Below are 26,967 nucleotides of genomic sequence, written 5' to 3' on the forward strand. Positions count from 1 at the left end.
TAGACTAAGATTGTCTCAACTTATAATCAGTACATCAACAAATATTTCTTTCATTAATGTTTATTCTGTATGAGTTAAAAATGTGCCAAAACATGTACTTTTCTTATGAATGAATACAGTGTGCTTGGGAAGAATAGACTCTAAACACAGAAAAGTGGCCTAGTGACATTATTAGTTGTCTGTCACAAACTTCAGTGCTTACCTCTTTTACTCACTGCAGTTAATCAGTATTACACTTGTGTTGTTTATTGTATTGTGCTAAAGTTGGTATCTTATAAAACCTTCCAATAATGAATATGGTATTTTTAACGCTTGAAAAAAAAAAATGATAAATGTAAGTAGCTCTTCTTAAGAAGATGACAGAACAAAAGTTACCATTTCTTCCCTAGAGAATCATAAATTATTCTAAGACTTTATAAAGCAAAAACATATGATAAGTACCTAGATTTATGCTTTGCATGCATTGGAGCTAATTAAACTCATTAAACATAAGTAGAATCCACCATGTGTTATTTTAACTGGTTCTGTCAGTCGAATCCATGCTCTCCATCAAGTTTAAAAGGTATTATAGATATTAAACAAAATATAGTAGGGGAAGAAAGACTTTTTGCAAGGAAAGAAACAGAAGCTAACAAACAAAAGTATAATTTTTTTAAAGACTATGTCTGTTGCCTTTTCAAAATATCTGTCAACAATATTATCTGCAGGAGGGTAAATGAGGTAATGATATTGGTGAGGAGCTCTTAAATGGTTTAAAGGAAAGAAGTTCAGAATTCAATGAGATGACTTGACTGATCATCACAAAGGTCATCATTTAATTTGTTATGTTGAGTATTCGAATGAAAAAGTCAAGAACCTGCTGTTTGTAGATATTCATGGAGGAACAACTGGGAAAGATGTTTTGAGATTGTAGATAACTTAATGGCTGAAAATAAAGTTAAATGGGAGAATTATATTGCGGGTGCCAAGAAAACTTTGTGAAGAACGTAATGAAACAAGTAGTTTTACAATCAGTAAACTTTATTAAAAGCAAATCAGTGAAGGTAAGGTTTTACACTAAATTGTGCATTTAAATTTATTTTTACCTCTGTGAGTGTGAGTTTTATACTGTGACAAAATATGTTTATAAGAAGTAAATAATACAAAAAACACTGAATCACACTACTACTACACAGAGTGAGATGTCATGCTATGCATTTACCATTATTTGCACTTTTCTGTCTCTACATATATTTTGTGCATATGTATTTTTTATGTAGATGGTATAAGTTTGCTGTATTAGACATTTTAACAGAATAGATGTTCACCTGGTTTTGTGCTAGTTAATTTGAGAACAGCACCAATATACGAGGGGTATCCAAAAAGTAAGTTTCCATTAATTATGAAAAAGTTAAAAAGACTCAAAAAATAACTGAAACACATTTATTCAACTTTTTACATCATACCTTATTTTTCTACATAGTTACCATCCCTTTCTAAGCACTCTTGGTATCTAGGAAGTAGTTTTTTTATTCCAGCATCACAAAATTCACCCGCCAAATTTTTAAGCCAAGTATCCACCTCATTTTGAAGGTCATCGCTGTTGGCAAATCGCCGACCGCCAAGGTGTCTTTTCAGCTCCGGAAACAGATGAAAATCGCTAGGCGCAAGATCTGGTGAGTATGGAGGATGACCAAAAACATCCCACTTAAATTTCCTCAAAAGTTCCATTGTTGCACGAGCAGCGTGTGGTCGGGCGTTATCTTGAATAAGCAGAACCGTGCGCGACAAAAGTCCACGCCGTTTATTCTGTATTGCCCGCCGAAGTCTGGTGAGAACTTCACAATACCTTTCTGCATTTATGGTTTCACCCCGAGGAAGATAGTCAATCAATAACACTCCACGGCAGTCCGAAAAAACTGTAGCCATTACCTTTCCTGCCGACTCAAAAAACTTTGGCTTTTTGAGGAGCTGCCTCTTCTTTTTTTTGCCACACCATACTCTGGCGTTTGGCCTCTGGAGTTGAGTGGTGAATCCATGTTTCATCACTAGTGACTATTCTACTGAAAAGGTTTTCATCTTCATCGTCAAACAATCGCAAGAAAGACTGGGCAGCAGCCATTCGTTGTTGTTTATGGGCATTGCTCAATAAGCGAGGCACCCATCTTGCACACACTTTTGCAAGCTGAAGATCTTCTGTCATGATATTGTGCACAGATGACCGGCTAACTTCAACACTTGACGGCAGTTTATCCATAATTTCATCGAGAGTCACTCGCTTATCATTGTCAATAACTGCTCGTACAGCATTAATGACGTCAGGTTGCCGAGAATTGCCCGGTCGGCCACTACGCTCATCGTCATGAACATTTTCTCTTCCTTCCAAAAACATTGCACGCCAACGACGGACCATCTGAACGGACATAACATGTTCACCATACACTTGACACAACTGACGATGAATTTCAACGGCAGTTTCGTTTTTGGCGGTCAAGAAACGAATAACACTACGGACTTCGCAACTGGCGGCAGAACGCAGTGGAGTCTCCATGATGTTTGGGCAGCAACTGACTGAGAAGCGTGACAATGGGCCAGTGACCGGCGCACCTGTTGCCAACCGAACCGCGCTACATATCCCCGCCCACAGCTGCACGCTGTGTTACGTACGCGTCTTTTTACAGAACAGGGAAACTTACTTTTTGGATAACCCTCGTAAATGATCAGACTTCGAAAACATATCAATTGTTCCAGTTTGATTTGTTTTATCGATTGTTGACCCTTATTCTGTACTTGATGTTCACGAATAAAGCCTACTGATTGATTGATTGATTCGGGTTTTAATCCTTTGTATGTTTTTGCTAGATTGCAAACACCTCATAACTCAAAATGCTTTAAACAAAGAGTTCAGTGGTGAAGGAAGTGTGTGTGGGTGACACAATCAGCAAACGAGGGATTAATCTAAATTTGTATCTGGTAGAGAAAATATAACTTAATCGTGATGTTAGAAATATTTCGGTGAACATATTGAATTTGGTCTGTACATAATCTAATGTGATTAGCAGTGTTAGCATTACATTTCAGTGTGAAATGAGCCCTTTTAACCCTAGAATAAAGCTAGTTAAGTTTCAAGACTAAACCAATTTTGATGGTTTTGCTCTTAAATTCTTAAAAAAAATGTGTTTGTAACAAATGCTCATATTCGCTGACTGAAAATGTAAATAAATACTTTGACATGTATGTCTACTACAAAATACTTAACCATGTTATAACCACACCACTACAAGTACTCATCATCAGGCCTCCAACAAATTTGAATACATAGTTGTATTACACGTCTTGTGCCAATGGCCTTGCTGTTTAGTGAATACTGCGGTTATCACATGTACCACTTAGTGAGTTTATCCTTAAAGGGAATACATCTACCCAGCCATTGGTGGTGGTGGTTCATAAGCAATATCAATATAACATGAACAATATCAATTTATTGTTACAAGACTTTTTACAAGTATTAACAATATTGAATTAGTCAATTTTCAGGACATTTTAGTCTATGGTGGTTGCTCTACAATAGTGTTGGATGCTTTCTCCAAATATTTTTTTTAGTATATATTTACAAATTTTTTAGTAATAAAAACAAAACATCAAAAGCAACTGCCACTATTCTATTTTTTTATCCATTTCAATAATTTTTATTCAAGATAGCACAATGTTTTTTAAATGGAAAACCAGTTTTTATTGGATTACTTAATTATAAAGCACAATAACAAAACAGTCAAAATTCACTTTTTGACGATTTTATGACAAGCTTCTGAATTAGTTGTCTGGAAGATTAGATAAAACTGTTTGTTACATTCAATTGTTATTAATAAAATGATAATTAAAATAAACTATTTACATTACATACAATGACCATTCATTTACTTTTTATAATTCACTTTTGTGTCTGTCTTTGATATCTCAATATCACTGTCTGAGTATCTGTCTATTTCTGAAGTACGCAAATTGTCTTGTTCCATGATTTAGCAGAAGAACTAAAAAGTCTTTCAACAACTATGAACAGTTAAACACTAAACATTAAAGACACGATACATAGAATGTAAGCAGAATATTGAAGTGACAAAAATTTAGCATATGCAAAATGTAAACGATAACAAAACAAGCAATTCGCGTCTAGAAAAAGCACGAGTGACGCTCGGGCAAGTTCAAATTCACACTTTTTTATAATTTTATGTATGTTAAGGTGTAAAAAGAGTTGTTAAAACAGCATTATTAATTAGTTGAAATAAATTATTACAATTAAATTATATTTAAAACGAGAGTATTAATGAAATAAAACTAAATTTCAACAATTAACCTCAAATACCTTCTCCCCTTATTTATTGTCATAGAATTTGGTCAAATGTTTCTTTTTAAAATATCCAGATGGATTTCTTGTAAAGTGTATAATTTGTTAGTATTTAAAACTAGCCCCAATAAGTCAGCAAAAATGTTACCATGGAAAAATTAAATAACAAGTTAAGTTTAAGAAAAACTTAGAAACGAATATTTTAAAACCAGGGGCTGTGAGAACTGGAAGAAATATAAAGATAAAAGAAATGAACTGAATCCTCTCATATGGCATATTAAAAAAATTAACTATTGACTATTTAAAAAAAAGTGATATATCAATTGCTAATGTAAATTAAAACATACCAATTCACATGAGCATAAACAATATTAATAAGTATTTTGTGAAAATAGGTAGCGCATGTGATGTAAGTCAATGTGTTATAGACGGTTTTGAATGCAATATAAGAAATGACACTGAAAATATCTTTAATTTTTCTCCTATGTCTGGAAGAGATGTGAAATTTGCTATGAAAGAAATCAAGAGCAAAGCAATTGGTAGTGGCCGTCTATTTATACAAATAATTAAGGCTGCTTTAACTTATCAAAGGAAAAGTTCCCTAAAAATAGAAAAACAAATATTATACGCTGAAAAGTTGCTGCGGGCCCTGAAAATGTCCATCTTAATATTGCCAACAATTTCTAAAATTAAGACAACCAATTCTTAATGAGCAAACTGCACGGTCCATCAGTACATAGATAATTACAAAGATCAGCTGCACTTGTCCTATGATCCCATCTTAACCGCCAGGGCTATTTCTCAAATCAATACTGATTTGGAAAATATCACAGTGGTCAGCAGACAATGGGCTAAAACTAAACAGACAGGTTCATCGTCCTTCATGTGGCACCAAAACCTGTGATGCAAACCCTAAGTGAGAGGGAAGTGTGTGTGATTCTTAATGGTGGGAGTTTGGAGGTATGCAAAAAGATTAAAACCCTTGGCGTCAGTGTTTTTTTTACTTATATTCAGCTTACGGAAACAGGTCTTCAAGGAAGACGCCCAAAGAATACAAACTATTCAGAACTCTGCATTACGCTTCATTTTTTTGCCTGAAGCGTTTTGACCATTTTTGTAGAGATAAACTGAACATGCTTGGAAAATATGTGCACCATAATGATGAACTGCATGATTCACAAAGCTACACTTCTGGAAAGTTGGTAAGAGGAGTTTCTCATACTGTGGACCAAGGATGGACTATAATCTTTCTGAATTTCTAAGAGATGTTCTCTGTGTTCATATTTTTAAGAGCAAACAAAAATCTCTTTATTAGGTAGTAATAAGAATTTTGTAAGTTAGTTCTTACTAGAAATTTTACTGTGTAAACTTCGACACGAATTGTTCTGCAAACCAGTTATATAATGTACTGATAAACGCTCAAAGTAAAAGGCGTTTTTATTTACACAATGAAGTAATTAAAAGTTACAAATTTATTTTCAAAAAACACGAGAAACTAAGGAGCATTTGGTTGTGTATTTATCTTTAAAACAAGATAATTTCATAGTTATATGTCAAGTAAGGCCGTTAAAATGTTTGAAGATTTACATTGTTCTTATGAAGCTAAAGAAAATCACAATGGCTGCCAGTACAGCCAGCCCTGAAGCTTTTGGTTCACTGTAGTTATTTAATAAACAGTTAATACAGTTCTTAGACAAACTGTAATAGTCTCCCATGAGTAAAAGCTATGTGATAATAAACATATTAGTCTTCTTAATGCGCTTTAATTATTTCTCAATAGTGATAAATATTAATGTTAAATTTAATCTTGGTTTATTTTAAAGGGTTCTGGTTTTACAAATAAAAGAGGTTACAAATATGAAATTATTACCTCAATGTTCAGTGATTTTTATAAACTGTTTTCTAGAGAACAAAAGAAGGATACAACTGAAGAAATAATAAGAATGCCCAAGATGCAAGAACATCAACCTCCAGTGAGTATTTGTTGATTGTAGTTTGTCAATTAAGAATGCCCTCTGTTTTATTTTGTCTGTTTTGTATTCTGACGATGTACTATTCTCCAAGAATATGTAATAAAGAATATTGATTGATTGTCTTTACTGTACTTGTAATTTTACTTTCTCAGAGTCGCTATATAACATGGATAATTGGTTTGTACATAAAGCAGCTAAATGTGACGATTCGTATAGTGGCAACATTTAAAATACAATAGAACCCTGTTGTAATGTTTTAGAACAGTCTTTATAACATTTGTTTGATATGTTGTGCAACAAACGATTTGGTAAAGCTAAGATAAATCAATTCTGTCCCAATACCTAATAATTGGACACTCCTTTTAGGTGTAGTGATTTACTGGTATGCACATAACATAACAAAATTGTTAATATAATTATGAGATACTACATAACACGGATGTATACAGAGGGCATTATTACAATCGGAACACCTAATTATGTCATATAATATATGGGTCTTGGGTGTTTCTTTTTTCTTGAGTTTTTTTAATAAACGAAACAAGAATGGAAAGTGGCAGCCTTCCAAATGTAAAGTATGCTTTTTGTCGTTTAATGCAAATGCTTCTGAGTTTAGGCTTTTTTATTTATTTTTTCATTGAGTGAGGTAAGTTACAAAAAAACCAGGCTGATGAGATTTATCCTGAATACAAACATTTTAACACATAACATTGCTATGGTGGGAAGGGTTGAAAATTAATATGAATGTTGAGTTTTAACTCCAGCTCATCTTCCTCTTCGATTTGATAGGGTCAACTGTCCCTCCTCCGCCAAGAATTTTATAACACGCCTACCACATTGGCTTCCAGCATGAACTATTGAAAAAATGATTTAATGTGGTCTTTTTATTCAATACAAAACTATCAGTAATTTTAATAAGCCATGTCTTAAATTTCATATATTATAAATACAAAATTTAATTTTTTAATGCAACATATTTGTTGGCAGTTGACAATAATCAAATAATATATTGAAAATAGTGGAATGTCACTTCCAACATTTACAGTAAAAAATATTCTGATTTTCCATACCTTTTAACTTCTTTACTAGACATTTATCCATTTCATGTAATTACCATTATTTATATTGTAATGTGAAGAATATTTTGTCAGAAGTATTTTTTTCATTTTCACGACTACCGGAATGTATAAAGTCAAATGGTTGATCTGAAAACATCGTGCCCATGCCGACAACAGTGGCTCTTAAAATATTTTTTATGTCAAATGAGGAAAGAGGGAATCGTATCCACCATCAAGAATAGTATACTGTATTGTCTGTCTCTTGTAATGGTCAATTGATACAGGCAATGAGTTGTACAAGAATAAGTGACTGAGACAAGTTCTTTGTTGTGTGAATGTGTGGTTCACACAAGTTTGTTCAAATATTTGAAGTCAATATCTTGGGAAAATTATTGCCTACTTTTTATAGACCAACAACAATTTTAAGATTAATCCTAATTATAAGAACTTATTCATAATTACTTGGTAATTATGGTCCACCAAAACTTGTAGACATTATTTTCTTAAAAACGTTTATGCAATTGGAATTCTAGAATCCATTTTTCAAGATTCAGAATCAGATTTTACGTTACACAATTCTGGATTCAACCATTACTAAGTTCACTGTGTGTTCTTTTACTGGGGTTTTAAATGTTAGTGTATGTTTCAGATGTTTCAAGTATGGATTTTTAATTCATCTTGATTTGTTTTCAATATTATTGATAGTAATTTTGTAGTCTGCTATCATTATCTTCTGTTTATTTGATATATTTGGAGTTCTTATTATAATCTGTTTACTTTGCATTGTTTTTATACTAGAAAATAGTTATTTTGTACACGTGTAAAAACATACTTTCTTATTAGTCGTTTACTTGTTTCAGAATTTTATTGGCTCCAATAAATATGCATTTCTTGAAGACACAGAGAGTGCAGCAGACTAAGTTACCGATGTGTCATCTGTCTTCTCTAAATATGCTGCGGGCTTTATCTAATTTTAATGTTTGTTGGTCCACTGTTAAGTAAATACTGTTACCCATTGTGTAGAGTGATTTGGTAGATAACAATACATTTAAATAATAATTTTGTATCTTATTTATTAAGGGATTTTGTACTTTGTTGATTTTAGTAGTTATTCTTGAATATATTAGGTTACCAAAAAGGAAGGCTGTAGACAACCTGTGGGTGTATTTCAGCTTAAATTAAACTTGTCACAAATCGTGTAACTTTAAAATTAAGGTCTAATTAGAACTGAATAATTTAGTTACTTCCTCCCTCTCCTCTCGTCATACTGTGATTGTAAATACTGTATATGTTTCACATGTAAATTTCAATATCAATAACATAATTGTAATGTAACTTCATGTAATGTAATGTCACGAATATACTTTTTGATAAAATTTCCTAAATGAGCAGGGCATTTAGATTTTGTGTCTTCGTACAAAAGTAGTTTATTTGTGACTAGTGGTTTCTTTTATTGTTTAATTGCCTACAGTTGTGTGCCATTATTATCTACTTGTTATAACTTTTGTTGGTTCAGATATTTATAATTTGTTAACAAGTAAAATTTACATAATTTAGTGCAGTCTGATTATGAAAATAAACAGAACATAAGGATTCAGGCATAAATTTATTGTTGTGGCAAGTTTTAAATTTTTGACTGTTCACTTTACTTTCTAACAGTGAATGATAAATTTGAAACATGCCACCACAGCAATATTTTAATTATATAATAACTTTCACTTATTTTATAATATCACAGTTTTCTGAGTAAAAGTGGCACAACATATGTTGTACAGTTATTAAAGGGCTTGTAATATGGTTTGTGTTCATTTCGTTATGTATGTTAGTTTTTCTTGGGTGGTTTATTTTATTCAATTGTGTAATATTTAAAAGCTGTGGTGTAATTTATAGTTATGTGTTTGTAATATAAATATCAATCAACAATATTAGCGTAAAACAATTTGTCTAGAATTTTATAAAAGCATGTACAGACAGCAGGGTTTAGTTTTGGACCAACTAAAGAGATACAGTGCTCATTTACCGTCATTTAGTAAAACTAATTGTTAAAAGTTCATCCGCCTATGTTAATGTATTATTAGATAAATAAATACAAATATTGTACACTCTATATAATTGTGTTTTTTACCTCATTGTCTTAGAACTAGTATCTCTACTATTTAATTTAAATAATATTGAGCTTTATCAGTGTTGAACCTAACAGTTTATAAATGTAACAAGATTTTTACGGGCATTTACCATCGTGACATGAAACAAGAACAAAATAACTACATTTTGAGACCTGTAATCGAATCTCTTCTTCAGATGGCCAACTAACCTAACACTTAACTACCAACTAGGTACAAGTGAACAAAACGTACTAAAGCATTATGACACACAAAATTCATACCGAATATGTGATGTGTTAACTCCGAATACTTACTTACTCTTACTTACTCCCAGGGCCATTTATATCGGAGGTGATATTTAGCCGCACCAACAAAGCTCCTCCATCTTGAACGGTCCTCTGCATCTTCCTCTGAAGCGCCCATCTTCTCCATATCAGCCTTCACCTGGTTCCACCATCTCACTTTCGGTCTCCCACGGGGTCGTCTTCCTTCTGGGTTACCGTACATTACCCTCCTCAGTTTGCATTCCTCTTCTCTTCTCAAAACATGGCCTGCCCAACGGAGTCTTCTGCACTTTATTTCTCCTATTACATCCGTACTATTGTAGAGCTCCCTGATTTCTCTATTATGTTTTCTTCTCCATACCCCTTGTTCATATGATGGCCCATAAATTTTATGTAAAATTCTATTCTCGAAAACTAGAAGCTTTTTCTCATCCTTCTTATTTAGCCTCCACGTTTCGGATCCGTACAAAAGCACTGGACATATAATTGTTTTGTATATTCTAGTTTTAGTTTTGTGAGAGAGAGATTTGGTTGAAAGTATCCTATTGCATGCATATACACATCTATTTGCTGAGTTGATCCTATTTTGTATCTCTGGTTCATCTGTGTTTTTATTTGATATTGTGACCCCAAGGTAGTTAAAGTTCTCCACTTGTTCGAAAACATGCCCATCAATTTGTAGGGGTCCTCCTCTTTGATTTTGATTCCTTCTAAAGTGCATATATTTAGTTTTTGCATCATTCGTCTTCAACCCCACTTTCTCTGCCTCACTCATAAATAGTCTAGTTAGTGACCTCAAATCATCTACATTTTCTGCAAATATGACAACATCGTCTGCAAAAGCTAGGATGTTTAGTTTAGCTCCAACTTCCACCCCTAAATCCCTCTCTGCTACACTCTGAAGTGCTTCTTCTATGGCAATATTAAATAAGATTGGAGAAAGACCATCTCCTTGCCTGACTCCTGAGTTTATCCCAAAAGGTACACAGTACACAACTCCGAATACACTTTTTCTAAAAATTCATTTAATAAAGGGAACAATGCCTATTAATTTTAAACTTATAACAAAACACTGGTACAATATGTCTCTTCACTATAGTATTCACAAATAATTGACCTGTGGCCAATCAAAAATTGTGATCTTACAACAGAAACAAGATGGAGGCACGATTCAGAGGACAGGGGCAGTATTTTTGTTATTGGTTCATTCTGGATAAAATTCTTTAAGACCATGTTGTGTTTATGTATTGGATTGCATGATACTTATTATTTTTGGCACCATATCTCAACCATCCAAGATAAATCCACCTTTAAATACAAAAATATTAAGTTTGTAAGAGAGCTATTGATAGGTTTAATGAAAGTCGTACTTTACTATTTGAATTTTTAGGTTAAAGAGTTTGAATATCCTAAATTTAAACTATTTATCAATATTGGAAGTTTGCTGAAAAGTGACAACTGTAAAACTGTAACATATTTTAGAAACAGTACTTTTTTTGGAAATCTTGGATAAAAATTTGAATTTCCTAAAGATTTTAACAATGTAACAGTTAAAAACCTTACAACTTTGTTGTTTTAAACCACATTGTATACAAGAAGGAAAATAAATTAAAACTTTTGTATCAAAATGATCCGTGAATTAGAGAACTCTAAAATGAGGTACGGCTTAACCTACTTTTACACTTTAAAATCTTTCAAATTATTTTCCTGAATTCTTTGGGGTTCAAATATGGGGGTTTTCGTTAAAACTAAGAAGGGTGGTGTATCTCACCCTGTATATATATCAATACTATATTATTAAATGTTTTAAGTCATTAAACTATAAAAACTTTACAAAACCAGTTGAAGTAATCAACTGATCTCGTCATAATCATTTCTAAAAGTCTGAAGTCAATTTTTTTATCAACCAAACGGATAACCAACCTCTTTGTGACAGAAACGTTTTCGCAAACAACTTTGCCAATCTGATGAGTTCTAAAATAACGCAAACTAGGTCTAAAAATGTTTTCTTTCTGCTTCAACACAAAGGTTCTTGAGAAGGTCTTTGTCACAAAGAGGTTGGATATCTGTTAATTAATATTTTATCGGTCCTACTGTAGTTGCGCCATACAATAAGTCCATATAAGAAATAGACTGGAACAAATTAGGGTAACCGTCTCAAATGATATAACCATGATAATGTAGAAGAGATGTAATTGAAATGTGGACCTCAAATCAAGTGGCCATCTTGGAAAATTCCCAAAACTTTGACAGATAGTACGTAGATAATTTTTCCAAACTGAACTCAAGGGCCTCGAAGAGAAGAATATTGGTTGTGTTTTATCCTCATTCATAAGAGAACGATTCGATTTAAACAACGTAACAGCATATTTCAATGTATTTTTTTAGATTTTATTTTACAATCCTGCAAAACAGTAGAAGCCAATTTAATTTCAGCACTAATAAGAAAATGTAAATAAAATTATGACATGCATTAATACTCATTTATCTTACAATCACAGGTACCAGCAAGTATAGTTGATAAGAAGAAGAATAATAAACACACCCATATATATAATTAATATATATATATATATATATATATATTAATTAGTAACAATATTCAAGTTAGTAACAATTGCTATTTAAGCCTTCAAATTAAACATAAATTAGTAGGATGTAACACACTTCAATAAGTAAACTACATGACTTAAACACAGTATGTTGAGGTTATGGGGCCTAGTATCGTCATAAAGTAAAGCAACACAATTATGTTACTAAGCATCCTCTCCGTTTGTTTTTAATTTCCCACCTTAGTTTTCTTAAGGTTTCGCAATACCTTGCTATATATATTAATTAGTAACAATATTCAAGTTAGTAACAATTGCTATTTAAGCCTTCAAATTAAACATAAATTAGTAGGATGTAACACACTTCAATAAGTAAACTACATGACTTAAAACACAGTATGTTGAGGTTATGGGGCCTAGTATCGTCATAAAGTAAAGCAACACAATTATGTTACTAAGCATCCTCTCCGTTTGTTTTTAATTTCCCACCTTAGTTTTCTTAAGGTTTCGCAATACCTTGCCGCATTAATGGTTTCATCTCTTCAGAGGAAATCAATCAGCAAAACACCTTTCCGATCCCAAAAGACAGTGCACATGAATTTTTATGCAAACATTGTCGTCTTGATTTTTTTTTCTTCTGGGATTGCATGTGTCGCCACTCCATTGACTGCTGTTTGGAGTTAAATCATTTGTCACAATTTTGTTTAAAAAATTCTCACCATCATCTGTGTATTGTGTGAGAAAAGTCAAAACACTTCTGAGTCTTTTGGTTTTGCACGTCAATGAGCATTTTTGGAACCCATCTGAAACAGCTTGCGGTAACCTAAGCGCTCTGTAACAATTTAGTACAAAAGACTGAAATTTGGTAGAAATCATCAGATAGAGTTGTCATAGTAAAACGTCTGTTCTCTTGGATTTTTTCGTCAACTGCTCTTACCAGATCATCGGTAACGAGAGAAGGTCGGCCGCTCCAATTCTCTTCATGCTCACTTGTTCGACCGCCATTGAACATTCTAACCCACTTTCTTACCATTCTTTCACTCATCAATTTTTCCCCGTCTCGAAGTTGACGATACATTTCAGCCGGTTTCACATTTCTTGCGTTCAAAAATCTTATTGCAGAAAGAATCTCACAATCGGCGGGATTACTAATTGTCTGAAACATTTGAAATGTTCAGAGTAAACTGAAAACATAATGTAGAACAATTAAAATGGCGTGAGTCAATAGCCAGTGAACAAGGACGACTAGTGCGCATGCGCGGACACCGGTTGCTGCGTTATGGCGGCTGTAGAATGAAACAGTACTTACTTTCTGAACACGCCTCTTATTCTATAAGAGGAAAGTGTTGAACACATATTGCAACTGAGACAATGCTTACATCTCAGTTTGTTTATTGTGTGATTCTTGACGTCTGCATGGTTTAGTAGAGTGGTACCATTGGACTGAACTGACTACACATATAATTTTCTAGTGACAGATAATTCTCTAAACCTAAAATGAGCCAATTAAAATCTCCCAAGTATTATTATTTTATTTTATAAATTTAAATAAATAAATCTTTTGAACAAACATGTTTTAAGAAGCCAGAGTGGCATTTGGTGTAAAGTAAAATAATACCATAGATTTAGTCTTCAGTTTCTAGTTTGTATAAGTGTTGGGCTTTAATTTAATCTATATCAGCCAATAACACTCAACCTCCCTGCACGATGCCTGTTTGTTGTAAATCTCTGTACTGTCTAAATATATTATAATTTGCTGGAAACAGTTTAGATTTGTAATCAATCAATTTAACGTAGTTTCCGTAAGTGCTATAATAAACTTTGCACAGTGGCAATATCGTAACCAATAAAGTTCATCTAAGGTGCGATTATTGCTTATTGAAAACTATAATAGGATAGTTGGCTCCTAAAAATGCTAGAAAATTGTTTACTTAAGGCCCTAACTATCTAACATTTTGATAGTATATGTACATACTTTAATTCATATAGATTCTTTAGTGAATTTTCCTGCAAAAAGCAGTCGTTTGATATACAATATAAACTAATAGGACTGTATAATTTTGTAAAAATTATAATAAATATATAACTGTGTAAATACAATAGAAATGTGCAATAAACATTCGTCAAAGTGCACATGGAAAAGAATTAAATAAAGAACAAAAATGGAATAAATTAAAATTTACTTAATTAACATTTTATTTAAGATTCTCGAGGTCAGCTTCGGTGATTTGCACAGCCTTTCTCCCCTGCTCCTTTCTTAGAAACACCTTCACCGCACTAGTTATCCAGGCACATTTGAATCCTCTTTCTGCTCCTTCAAGGTTTGGGTCTCCATCCACAGGGCTCTTGTCTCTTTAGTCATTGCCAGATTGATAAAAACCTTATTGTTGCTGTTGAATCCCACTTCTGTTGCTGTAAATCCATTTGTCACATTAGTCTTGTTACTCATAGTTTCCATGTCAATATGTCTACAGAATTTTGATATTCCACGAGAAGAGCTGGAATCATTTGGGTTCATGGAAAGACTATAACAGTGTCAATCATTTCCTCCTTCAATTCGAAGTTCAATGTCCGAGCTATGGTCTTAACAATATCCATATTTTCTTGTTTTGTATTCAACATATTTCCAAGCAGTTGATGCTGGAGTACTGCTCAAATACATGCACTGATGTTTTTTATAAACTTTAGCTGGTTTTTTAAACTTATATTTTCATATATAAGTTGTTCCATAGTTTTTTCCCACTTGTTTGCACGTGAAATGTCTTATAACTGATCTTGTCCGAAAAATCTTTTATGTGATTGCTACACATATCTAGTGCGGTAGTAACATTATTTTTAATCACTTTTTAATTATATAATATCATCCTTAAATTGTTTATGATCGATTGTTAATTCACTGGCGAGTGTTCTTTCCAGTAGGTTGCATCATGACCACGATGCGGTGCCACGCTAAACCTTTAATCAGAAAGGTGTTAGATCTAGGCCCACGCTCTATGTGCAGTCAAATATAATCTGTTTAATAGCTAATATGTTTACCAATAATGAGGCAACTGATATTCCCCCACAGTATTTTATTTAGAAAATATCTTTCAACTTAAAAGGAAATCAGTAACCTTTTCAGGACACCTTTTTTATGTACAAAAAATACAAACTGTATGTAATATTTTATTTTTCTATGTAAAAGTGGAACACAAATATACAATTACTAGGGCTTGTAAAATGGGTTGTGTTCAATTTGTTTTTTACATCAGTATTTTTAGGTTTCTTTCATTTAATTTCATGTTTTTTAAATCTGTAGTGTACTTTATAAATATATAAATATATATATATATATATATATATATATATATATATATATATATATATATATATACATATATATTCATGCTCAACACAAACATTTAGTAACTGGAAATTGAGACCCTATTTTGACAAAAGAAAAGGCTGTCTCTATCCTTCTGATAAACAACATATCAAAATCTTCCCAAAATATACTTGATCCAGTAGTGTATGAAGAAAAATATGAAAACATTAAATTATGCAAATATACCATTTTAAACTTCGAGTAACAAAAACTCACACAAATTTTTTTTAACAAGAAACAACACAAATTTTTCAGATAAATTATGATTCAAATTAACTCTAAAATCCACAAAAATACCATTCCTTTTCATTAATGAATTTGCACTTGTTTGCATAGAGAAATCTAAAATCCTTTTGGCTATTTTAATCTAATTGGTAACAAGATCATTCTAACATTTTATGGGTTTTGTGAAGAAATTAAAATTCCTGAAACTGATAGGCTAAAGTCTTTACGATGAAATTCCATTCCAAATGTACCAGATCAAGGAACTCTTAAGAATCATTGAATCCTCATCTCCATGAAGCCTAGACATAGATCGATAGGACTAAACTTTCTTTCTGTACAAGTAATTTTAGAACTGCTAAAGGATTTAATATAATTATTTTTGAGTTTCAGTTCAAACATTTTTTATCATTAATTTTTTCGTATGAGTAGATCATTCTTGTGTGAAAATGCAATTCAATATACTTATAGTTGAATTAAAGACAGAAGGGTATTGGGACGAGCTCGACCGAAGACAGCCGAACTGCCTCACGAAGGCTCGCCCTACTGCTCCACCAATCACAACCGAGCACTTTCCTTTTCGACGGAGGCAGCGTTGTCACGTCTCCTCTGTTGTAGCTGTCATCCGGTAGGTATCAGCTGGGTGATGCGCAGTAGCAAACCGTGCTTCATTACGTCATTGGTTGTTGGTTATGTATGTTGTTTCGTGTGGTGTTATTGCGCTTCTGAGTGTTCGTGGCCAAGTGTTTAAACAGTCTTTTTCAAGACTAAACCTTATTTGAAAGACAAATGTACGCACATACTTTCTAGTGTTACATTTTTGTGACAGACATTATTTAATTACTGTTAATTCCGTACCATGTATCAGTGCACTGAAACAGTGATAAAAAAACGCGGTAGGCCCCGCACTCGCGTGATAAGTGTGCCTTACACCACGGTTGGAGAAAAAGGCGTTCCATTGCGTGTTCAATCCCGGGAGTTGGTTTGTCGAGTGAGAGACTACTTCCAGCAAGAGAAAATTAACAAAGGACCGAAACTTCCAGTAGAAAAATTTATCGAAAGAACTGCTGCGGCTTTGGAGATAGGAAAAAATACAGTTGTGAGAATTGGAAAGGAGAAAAATCAAAGTGAACAGAGTGGCTTGAAACTGAACACTCCCGATAAGAAATATTCGAGGTTTAAGCCTGTTACGGAGCTGGACGCCTTTCAAAAAGATGCCATCCGCCGCCATGTCTACGGATTATTCGTAAGAAGAGAGTAACCCACAGTAAGGAAGCTACAAGTAAGTCTTGCAGAAGCAGATCTTTTTCGTGGAAGCAAATCATCTGTTGCCATTATATTGAAGAGATTGGGTTTCAAACACAAGAAATTTGGCAGCCGTAAAATATTAATGGAAAGAGGAGACATCATTGCTTGGAGGTGCAGATTTCTTAGAGAAATAAAAGATTTCAATTTTGAGGAAATAGTTTGGCTTGATGAATCTTGGGTAAATTCTGGGCACTGTAAAAAAATTGGACGGACTGATGATTCTGTTGAAGGTACGTTTCCTGTTCCCGTTGGAAAAAGGGGGATGATAATTCTTTTGCATGCTGGCAGCTCTGCTGGATTATTTATTCCTAACTGTGCATTACTTTTTACATCAAAGAAAACCAACGAGTATCATGAAGAGATGAACCACAAAGTATTTTCAAAATGGTTTCAAGATGCTTTACTTCCAAACCTAACGAGGCCCTCGCTCATTGTAATGGACAATGCAAAGTACCACTCAAAAGTAGTTGACAAACCACCTAACATCAGTTCTAGAAAGGATGAAATAATAGAGTGGTTAAATAATCATGACATACAGTATGAAAAGGCGATGTTAAAAGCCGAATTGTTAGAACTTATTAAAAGAAACAAACCTCAGACAAAATATGAAGTCAACGAAATTGCGAAGAAACATGGTCACTGAGTACTTCGTCTGCCACCATACCACTGTCACTTCAATGCTCTAGAATTAATCTGGGCTCAAGTAAAGGAATATGTTGCAAGAAGCAACAGGAAATTTAACATAACTGAAATATTACAGTTGACGAAAGAGGGGTTGGAACGTGTAACAGAGTCTGATTGGAAGAAGGTAGTAGACCACACGAAGAATATAATCCTAGATGCTTAGAAAAATGAAGGGTTGATGGAAGACTCCGTTGAGCAGATGGTAATCAACATCGGCAATGACAGCTCCAGTGAAGAGGATTCGGACAGTGACAACAGCGACAATGAAGAGGAAGAACGCTGCAGTAACGTGAGTGGTATTTTCCCTCTCTCTCCGGTGGCAGAAAGAGTGTTGGACTTCGATGAACTGTAAAAAGCTGTATTGATTGATAATTTGTAATGATTGGTAAATATTACACCTTACATGTTACTTATAAAATTTGTTAAATGCATTTTAATGGCACTACTTATTTCCTGGTTAAACTGTGCAGCAAAGTCAGTTGGCTTTTTGTATATGTACTGTGTAGTATTTAATTTACTCAGAAATAAAAGTAATTTCCAAAGAGGTTTTAACCGATTATAAAATGGGCGCTATTGAAAAATAAATGAAATTTTACACACAAGCAAAAAAAGTCGCTTATTATCTACTTTAGAACATTTTGAAATTTACAAAAGTGCCAAAATTAATCATAATATATTATTAAATGACAAAGATTTTATAACAAAAAATGTATTATTCGATAGACTTTTAAACAATATACATTGATCTCACATAAAATTAAATACAACAAATTTAGCCACCAAGGTAGTAAAAAACACATGACAAATTGGTTTTAATTATTTATTTTTATAATTAACTTAACCTTATTTTGTACCTGAAGATGAAATCACTGATTTCGAAATGTACATCGTAAGAAAAATAAAAGTTTAAAAAGTGTTAAAGGTTTATTCATATTATGTTATTTATATTTATAAAACACTTTTCGAGGCTACGTCTCTAACAAGAACGCTATTAATTTATCGCTTCGATAAATGTGTCCATATGTTTCCACTGCGAACCACCCCTACCTAGAAGCGGTTGATGTGACAATAGACAATAGACAATTGCTTTATTTTCGTATTCATTAAGAACAGAAATGGCGTCAAATATGATAAGACATATAGTCAATTAATTGTAGATAAAAGTTGCTAACTACATTAACAATTAACATGTTTAACTGACACAGTTTAGGTAGCTAGCTATTTCTTTAAAACATGATAAAAGTTTTACCAAAATAACAATTACAAAATACACATATAATTTACATATTTACATTGGTTATATTCTTGAACTCTTCAACACTATATATTGACCTTCCAACAAGCCACTTAATAAGTCTTTTCTTCAGAACCTGCGGAGTGCTGGTTTTGAAGTTCTTTCGGAAGCATATTATAAAGCTTCGCTCCAGCATAAGACGGCTTCTTGGCAAAAAGAGCTGAGTGATGTAAGGAAGACTGAAGTCATTGGCCCGCCTTGTGTTGTAATCATGGATGTCACCATTCCTCTCGGGACGTTGTGTGTAGGCGTGTAGAATCACTTCAGTAATGTACAGAGTTATCACTGTAGGAATTCCCAAGGTCTTGAAAGCCTCTTTGCAGCTATCTCGAAAGTCTAGATCAGCCATGATTTCGTATTGCACGCTTCTTCTGTAAAACCAACACTCGCTGGAGATTCCCTGCAGATGATCCACCCCATAGTAACTATACCATAACGAATGTGGGTCTCAAACAGAGCATGGTATGCGGTTCTTGTTGCAGTAGGTGTACCAATTGATTTTATCCTCTTTTAGCACAAAGAGTGCTGAGCTGAGTTTTTTGCATAAGCCGTCTATGTGGCAGTTCCAAGTCAACCGGTCATCGATCACTACCCCAAGGTGTTTTGTGGTTCGTACTCTTTCAAGGTTGGGTGGAGCATGAACTTCATCCTTATTTTTACCAAAAAGTAAGGCATTTTGTTTTTGATGCGTTGAAAATTAAATCGTTCCTAAGGCAGTATTCCTGAGCCATATTTACAGATGTTATGGTGTTCATTTCTAGTCCTGGAACTGACTTGCTGTTGCTTATTAAAACTGTGTCGTCTGCATAAGAGACAGGGTAACAGTGGTTCCCCAAGTAGTCCAGGCAGGTCACCAGTGAAAAGTACAAATAAACACAGGTCCCAACACTGACCCCTGTGGAACCCCCTCCTCCTTATAGTCATTGGCTTAGATTTTTTCTATTTTCAAGTTTTCCCTCAACAACTTTTTTTATCTCAACGATCTGCTTTCTTTCGTGCAAATAACTTTGAAACCACCTGAGTGGTGTTCCTACGATACCTAGGGAATTGATCTTGGACAGAAGCACTGCATGGTCAAGGCTATCAAAAGCCTTGCTCAGGTCCAAGAAAAACACCAGCAGCCGTATTCCCATCTTCCAGGTTGTCCATAAGATGTTCAATTAGATCAATAAGGGCACTCGTAGTTGGATCTTCCTGAGATGAAGCCATGTTGCCTTGGAGGTAGGAGGTTGTTTGTTTCAAGGTGTTGCAAGAGACGTGAAAGCACTACCTTTTCAATTATTTTCGATATTGTTGGAACTAAGGAAATGGGCCTGAAGTTCTTTAAATTCCTTTCTACTTCCTTGCTTGTGTAAAGGATAGATTTTTTTGAAATTTTTAATTCTGTTGGGAAGACACCCTCGAGTCAGCGACTTGTTGATAATATTGACGAGAGGTTGACTGATTTCACTTCTACAGAACTTCAGTACTTTAGAACTTATCCCATCAACCCCACTAGATGTTTTTGATTTGAGTGATGCAATTATTTTAAGTATTTCTTCTATTGTTGAAGGTTGATATTCGAATAATGTTGTTGCTGCATGGAATTTTGGTTTATGGGCGGCAGGGGCCCTTATCGGGATGTTGTTGGACAGGGTCATCTCTGCAGCATTTATGAAATGCTTATTAAAATATTCTGCAATTTTTCCCAGATCCTCAATGGTCTCATCTGCAACGTTTAAACTTGCCACATTACATCTGAGACATGTCTTTTTGATGCCCTTTCACTGTTGATTATATTCCAGATCGTCCTGCTTTTGTTATCTGATTGGGCAATAGCCTCTTCATTTGCTTGTTTCCTGAGGTTTTTTAACTTAAGATCATATGCCTTTTTCTTTCTTGAAATGCATCAAATTTATCCTCTACTTTTCCAGTTAGCAAATATTTGTTGTGGGCCTATAGTGAAAATAGATCTTAAGTTATCCGCCTCTGGATTGCTAACCACGCAGTTGTTGTGTTTCCTTTTCTTGTTTCGGGTTTTCTTCAGTGGACAGGCGACATCAAGTGCAGTTGTGAAAATGCCAATAAAAGTAGAGTAGGCTTCCCTCTGGGTCAGGTGCTGAATAAACTTTTTCCCAGGATTGTAAATCAAGGAGTCTTTTAAGGTTCAACAGGTGTTCTTGTCCAAAATGTCTTGTCAGTGCCATCTGAGATTTTCTTGTTTCACACGATATGTCTAAATCACAGATTTGGCCAGTAATGGTCTGAAAGATATGTTTGTAATAATACTTTTACATCAATTTTGTCTTCATCGAGGTCTGTGCATACCATATCGATTGAGGTAGCAGATGTTGGAGTTACTCTTGTTGGAGGCAAAGAAACTCTTGAAATGTTGAATGAGGCAAGTAACTCACCAACAGCAGAGCTTTCTTTTGTTTGCACAAGACTATTGACATTGATGTCCCCTAAGATGCAGATTCCCACAGTTCATGCTTGGAACGTCCCCCCAGTGCATTGGCCAACTGTGTGAGAGCCTCGTCTAATGGTGAAGAAGGGGAACGGTATACCCCAATCACATTCAGCACCTGTTTTTGCTAACAGATATTTTTATCCCTGCCATTTCGCACATAAGTTCAATGCTGTGACTTGATGTGTTGAGAACATTCCACTTCATTGGCCAATTTGTGGTGTTTGTAAATAGCTGTGCCTCCCTTTAGATGGTTTTTCCTGCAATACGCAGCTACAAGTGAGTAATCAATCAAGCGAACATTCTGTACTTCAGAAGAGCTTAGGCCATGCTCTGTAAGAATAACTATGTCGGCTGTTCGATTTTTAAAAAGTGATTCAATCTGTCGATTTTGTTTTTAAGTCTGTCAATATTTTGGTGAAAGATTTTCAATTTCTTTTGAGTTTTGTATTCAGATAAACTTTGTAACGGGATTTCTTTGCTTTGTTTTGTACTAAAAAATTATTTTTATTTGTCGAAATGTCTAAAATGCACCCTGAATTGTCAGTCTGCTTCTTAGCTGCTGTCGATGATTTTTTAGTTTTGTCAGGTGTATGTTCAGCCTTCTGTTTTTGTCGGTCCAGGGGTTGCATTGACCTTATTCTATTTATACTTTCCTTAGTTAGTGGTTGATTGTAATGAAGGCCAGTCCCTGATATTTTATCAGTATTTTGATTTTTGAATAGAGAATACACATTGGTCATGACCTTACCCAGAACTGTAGTCCCTCTTCGGTTTGGGTGTATTCCATCCCTGGCCCAAGCAAGTAAAATTAAAGTATTTATTTGTGTCTAGGAAAATAGCCAGATGTTGACGACATATCCATCTAATGTTAGAATTGGTTTTCTCAATCAATGTGTGTGTTGAATGTCACGTCTCTTCACTATACTGTTTACAACAATAAGTGATTTAGGGAAGTATTTTTTTGTTGTGTTAAGTAAATTACAAAGTGCTCCCATAACATCGTCAGGATTCTGTGAGACAGCCAAATCGTTTGTGCCCACATTGATAAAAATTAGCTCGGGGTTTCAATTCTGAGTTAGCTTGAGCCTTTATTTCAGAGCACAGTTGGTTGGCTTTTATTCCTCTGTAAACCCTGGTGTCAGCATTTGGGAAATGAATGTATTTCAGCATTGAATCGCTGAGAACCAAAACTGGTAGCCCAACCGAGTTGTTATCTTTATGGTTTCTAGGACCATTGGTTGTTTTACTTTTAGGCTTCAAGGTTGGCTTATTAGCCAGCCTTGAATCATGTTTTTGCAGGTCTTGGATCACGAGGTGCACGGCTTGAACTGTCTGAAGATTCTATCAGGCAGTGATAACGATTTGAATGAATCAAATTCTCTTCAAAGTTGTTTTGTTCTGATGTTTTATTATGTTTGTTTGTGCAATTTTCCCTTTTTATTCCGTACCTCATTAAAGCCCAGTGTACGTTCAGATTTATTATCAACTAAATTAGTTTCAGGTAGATTTTTGATATGAAGCTTATCAATTTCAGTTTCTAAGCGAGCCAGTTCAGAATTTAAGGTTTCAATAATTTTAAAATAATTTTCTGTATCTTCTTTGTATTTGCGCTCAAGTTTTTTCAAATTTTTTCATCCATCAAATCGATTGTATTTAATAATTCAGGGTTGGAAGGAGGATATGGCTGAATAGTTTCCATTATCAAAACATTTCTCTTTTTCAAGCACTTCAATTTTGTTACGAAGTTGTGCTATTTGTTTCACACTGTTACCCACATTCTTGAGTAAAAAAATGTAAATTCTTATAATCTGTTTCATTGTTAAGTTGGCATTGAACGGCCACACTTACTTGACTTCTAGTTAAAGCATTCCAGTTTGAGTTGTTCAATCACTATATCCTTTTGTCTATTGTTTTCTTTCATAAAAGAAATCTCTTTTTTCAGTGCTTCAATCTCTCTTTGTAGCCTCAAAAAATGTTTGTTCCGCTTCCTCGGCTAAATGTTGTAATGATGTTTCAGCGTTTTTCTTTTCAAACTGAATTTGATTAATTGTCTCTGAGAGTTCAATAATATTTTGGCTGGCTGAGTTCAAACTCATTTGACTGATTATGGTTGGAGTATACCTCCTCTCTACCAAATATACTGTATTCTGGACTAGCTCCACTGATTTCTGAGTTGTAAAATGCAACTGCAGCACTCCCAATTCTTAATTTCTCTTTTTTAATAGCCTCTTGTATTCATCATCAGGCATATTGATGCATTTTATATGAAACCAATTCGAGCAAGCAAAGCAGCATATTGATTTATATTTGCAACCAATTTTGCAAATACCACAAGGGTATTTACTCATTGTGTTCAGTGAACTGTCCACAAGGCAGAGGAGAGTAGATGAAAAATCAATGTATCAATTTATTTTAGAGGAGATCTGGGCTAATTGAGAGACTTTGCCAATATTCATTTAATCATGAGTTGCTGATAATAAATAGTATATGCATAGTTTGTTACTACTATATAATATACAGTATATACACTTAATAATTATCATAACTTATTGGAGTCAAGCATCAATATTATATAGCATGCAATGATCTTATCTGTGGCCCAGTAAGTTGTTGTTTACATTGTTGATTGACAGCTGGTGGATAAGAGCCTAGTTGGTAAAGCTGTCTGCAGCTGCAATGTTGGGCAGGTTTGGTAGTGGTGGGAGTGACAGTTCTCAACAGGAAAAGACTACTGCAGTCAATCTCAGGTTATCATACATTACTGCCTTCTGCATTTCAGAAAAATTATTTGAGGCAGTCTTTCATACAACAAACCTGGTTGTTTATTTTAATTTCTAACAAAATAGTTACTCATCTGTTGTGGTTTTATTTGTTTTCAGTGCTTTTTTGCTATTATTTATCAGTTTTTTGCTCTGCAGAAAAAAACATGTGCCTAAAACACACTGAAAATGTATGTATTTATTTTTATATTATTTAGACTATTAATGCTGTTAAGATGAAATGTTATATTTCTGTCTATTCTAAGTACTTATCACAAGCTTTTTCCATTGTTTTAATATAAATTTTCCTGCAAGAAATGTGTGTTTTAAGCGAAAAAACTGGCACTGTGTTTTAAACTGTCACTGTCACTTTCACATCACAATAAAAAAAAAAAAAAAAAAAAAAAAAAAAAAAAAAAAAAAAAAAAAAAAAAAAAAAAAACGCCAAGAACAACTTGGCAACACTGTAGCCGACCGGTCCCGAAGAGCCCCGAACCTCGGCCATCGCTGCCAGGTCTCAATACCCTTCTGTCTTTAATTCAACTATAGTTGAAAATTATTATTTAAGTGACAATAACTGCAATGATATAGGAAGTATTTCATACAATGAATCTGAACAAAATTGTGCATATAACACACAATAAATTCTAGTTGAAAATTATTATTTAAGTTACAATAACTGCAATGATATAGGAAGTATATCATACAATGAATCTGAACAAAATTGTGCATATAACACACAACAAATTCTAGTTGAAAATTATTATTTAAGTGACAGTAACTGCAATGATATAGGAAGTATTTTATACAATGAATCTGAACAAAATGGTGCAGATGACACACATTAAATTCTACATTTGAACCAAACACCTACGGAAGTATGGCCAATACATGTATTAGAAGAGCAGTGTATGACAGATGAAGATAACATTCAGAACTGAAGATGAAGGCTGAAACCTAATTGCATGACTTTACTTGCCTCAGTGTCATGGTCGCCCACCTGCTGCTACACTAAGAACCACATACTATTTCAAACTGTGACCTTAGTGATAGTGATGAATGAAAGATGTTATTGAAGGTAACATCCTCATTCTATGAGCTGCCAGAACCTAAACATTGTCCATCCATCAATTCCCCTCCTACAAATTATTTAGAGATTTTTCCAATTTACTTTTTCCCACCAAACAAACAATTAATTCAGATATCTCATAAACAAAAGCCAAGGAAAATTGGGAAATCAAAGCCGAATCACACATTCAGGTATATTGATTATTTAGAGATAAAAGCGTCCGTGGCCATCCTTTTCAATGAAAGTTGTGTTTGAATAACAAACCCTCAATTAACATGTACTGAAACACCAAATCTTCTTAAAATTATCCATTGTTAGCATAGATTTGAGTTACTTTTAAAGTTTGTTTTACATGATTGACATTGAAAGTTTATCAAAACCTAAAGTAGCAGGTCTAAGTGCTCATTTTAACCCACTAATTGAGCATGCAAACAGAATTTTTAGGTACTATTATATGCCACAAAAGCAACTGCCCATTGATGAAAATTTTGTATGCACCAAGAATCATACCCAACAAGTATTACTACAAGTGGGGTATCAAGTTGTGGGAAAACAACAACAATAATGGACTGTCCTACAATGTTGTAAAATTGTGTTAGAGATGGGAAATTATCCCAAAAAAGGGTTCAGAATCTCTTTATTAACATGAACATTAACAATAGTTATGCGTCACAATATACATATGATACACGGTAATAATACATGATTGTCATTTATGGTTGATCGAGTTTTAGTCTAAAGTTTGGCTGATCTCTTCGGTGAATTCTTGAGCAGTGTAGATAAGACGTTCTAATAACTACGAATCTAGTTTCTTCTTCATTGCCTTTCCAGTTAGTTGTTTGAAGAAAGCTGGGAGCTGATTGTAAAATCGTGCTCCCATTGTTGAGGGTTTCTTGTCATGAAGGGCAGTTCTATTTCTGACGCGGTATCAGAGATGCATTCCGGGTATTGTAGCTATGTGGTCGTGTTACCTTGGGAAGTCCAAGCTTGTCCACATGTAGAATACGTTCTTGGATATATATCGCTGTCTTTATTTTTAATTGTTTGAATGCTGGTCTACAGTTATTCCTGGAATCCAGATTGGCTAGAGATCTTAAAGCCGATTTTTTATTTTCAGCACTCGCTTCAGGTTTGCTGCCCTATACAATGACTCCCGTACCTCAAGTGAGTTTCCATAATTGTATGGTATGCGAATTTCGTTGTTTCCCAACTGCTTACACTTTTTAATCTTTTTATTACACAGGTGGCGGTGTTTAGCTTCTTGCAGAGGCTGTCAATATGTGGATTCGAGGTTAGTTTAGCGTCCAAGGTTAGACCCAGAAGCTTGGTTTCCTCTTCATTACTTATGTAGGCAGCACAGGAACTTGTCCCCCCCTTCCACCAAAGTTAATCTGCTTCGCCTTGGATGGATTTGCGGCTAGGACGTTTGAAGAGCAGTAGTCATAAGTCATATTTAAAGCTATATAGGCTTTTATGCTGAGGTCTTTGGTGGTTTCACTTTGGAGCAGGAGAGTTGTGCCATCTG

At 34.1% G+C, this 26,967-nt stretch overlaps 1 protein-coding gene and 1 pseudogene across 1 annotated transcript in view; both read left to right on the forward strand.

The window, feature by feature from the left end:
- The window catches only part of LOC124368990 (eukaryotic translation initiation factor 4B-like), a 69,993-nt gene extending 60,531 nt beyond the window's left edge, over positions 1–9,462 (forward strand). Inside the window, exons 11-12 of the mRNA XM_046826579.1 lie at positions 6,231–6,297; positions 8,216–9,462. Coding sequence (XP_046682535.1) covers positions 6,231–6,297; positions 8,216–8,275 — 127 coding nt within the window. The 3' untranslated portion in view covers positions 8,276–9,462. The remainder of the gene's footprint in view (positions 1–6,230; positions 6,298–8,215) is intronic.
- A 4,648-nt stretch (positions 9,463–14,110) lies between these two features.
- LOC124370070 lies at positions 14,111–14,267 on the forward strand (annotated as a pseudogene).
- The last annotated feature ends 12,700 nt before the right edge of the window (positions 14,268–26,967 follow it).

The sequence above is a fragment of the Homalodisca vitripennis genome, chromosome X (genome assembly GCF_021130785.1).
Source record: "Homalodisca vitripennis isolate AUS2020 chromosome X, UT_GWSS_2.1, whole genome shotgun sequence".
Classification (NCBI taxonomy): domain Eukaryota; kingdom Metazoa; phylum Arthropoda; class Insecta; order Hemiptera; family Cicadellidae; genus Homalodisca; species Homalodisca vitripennis.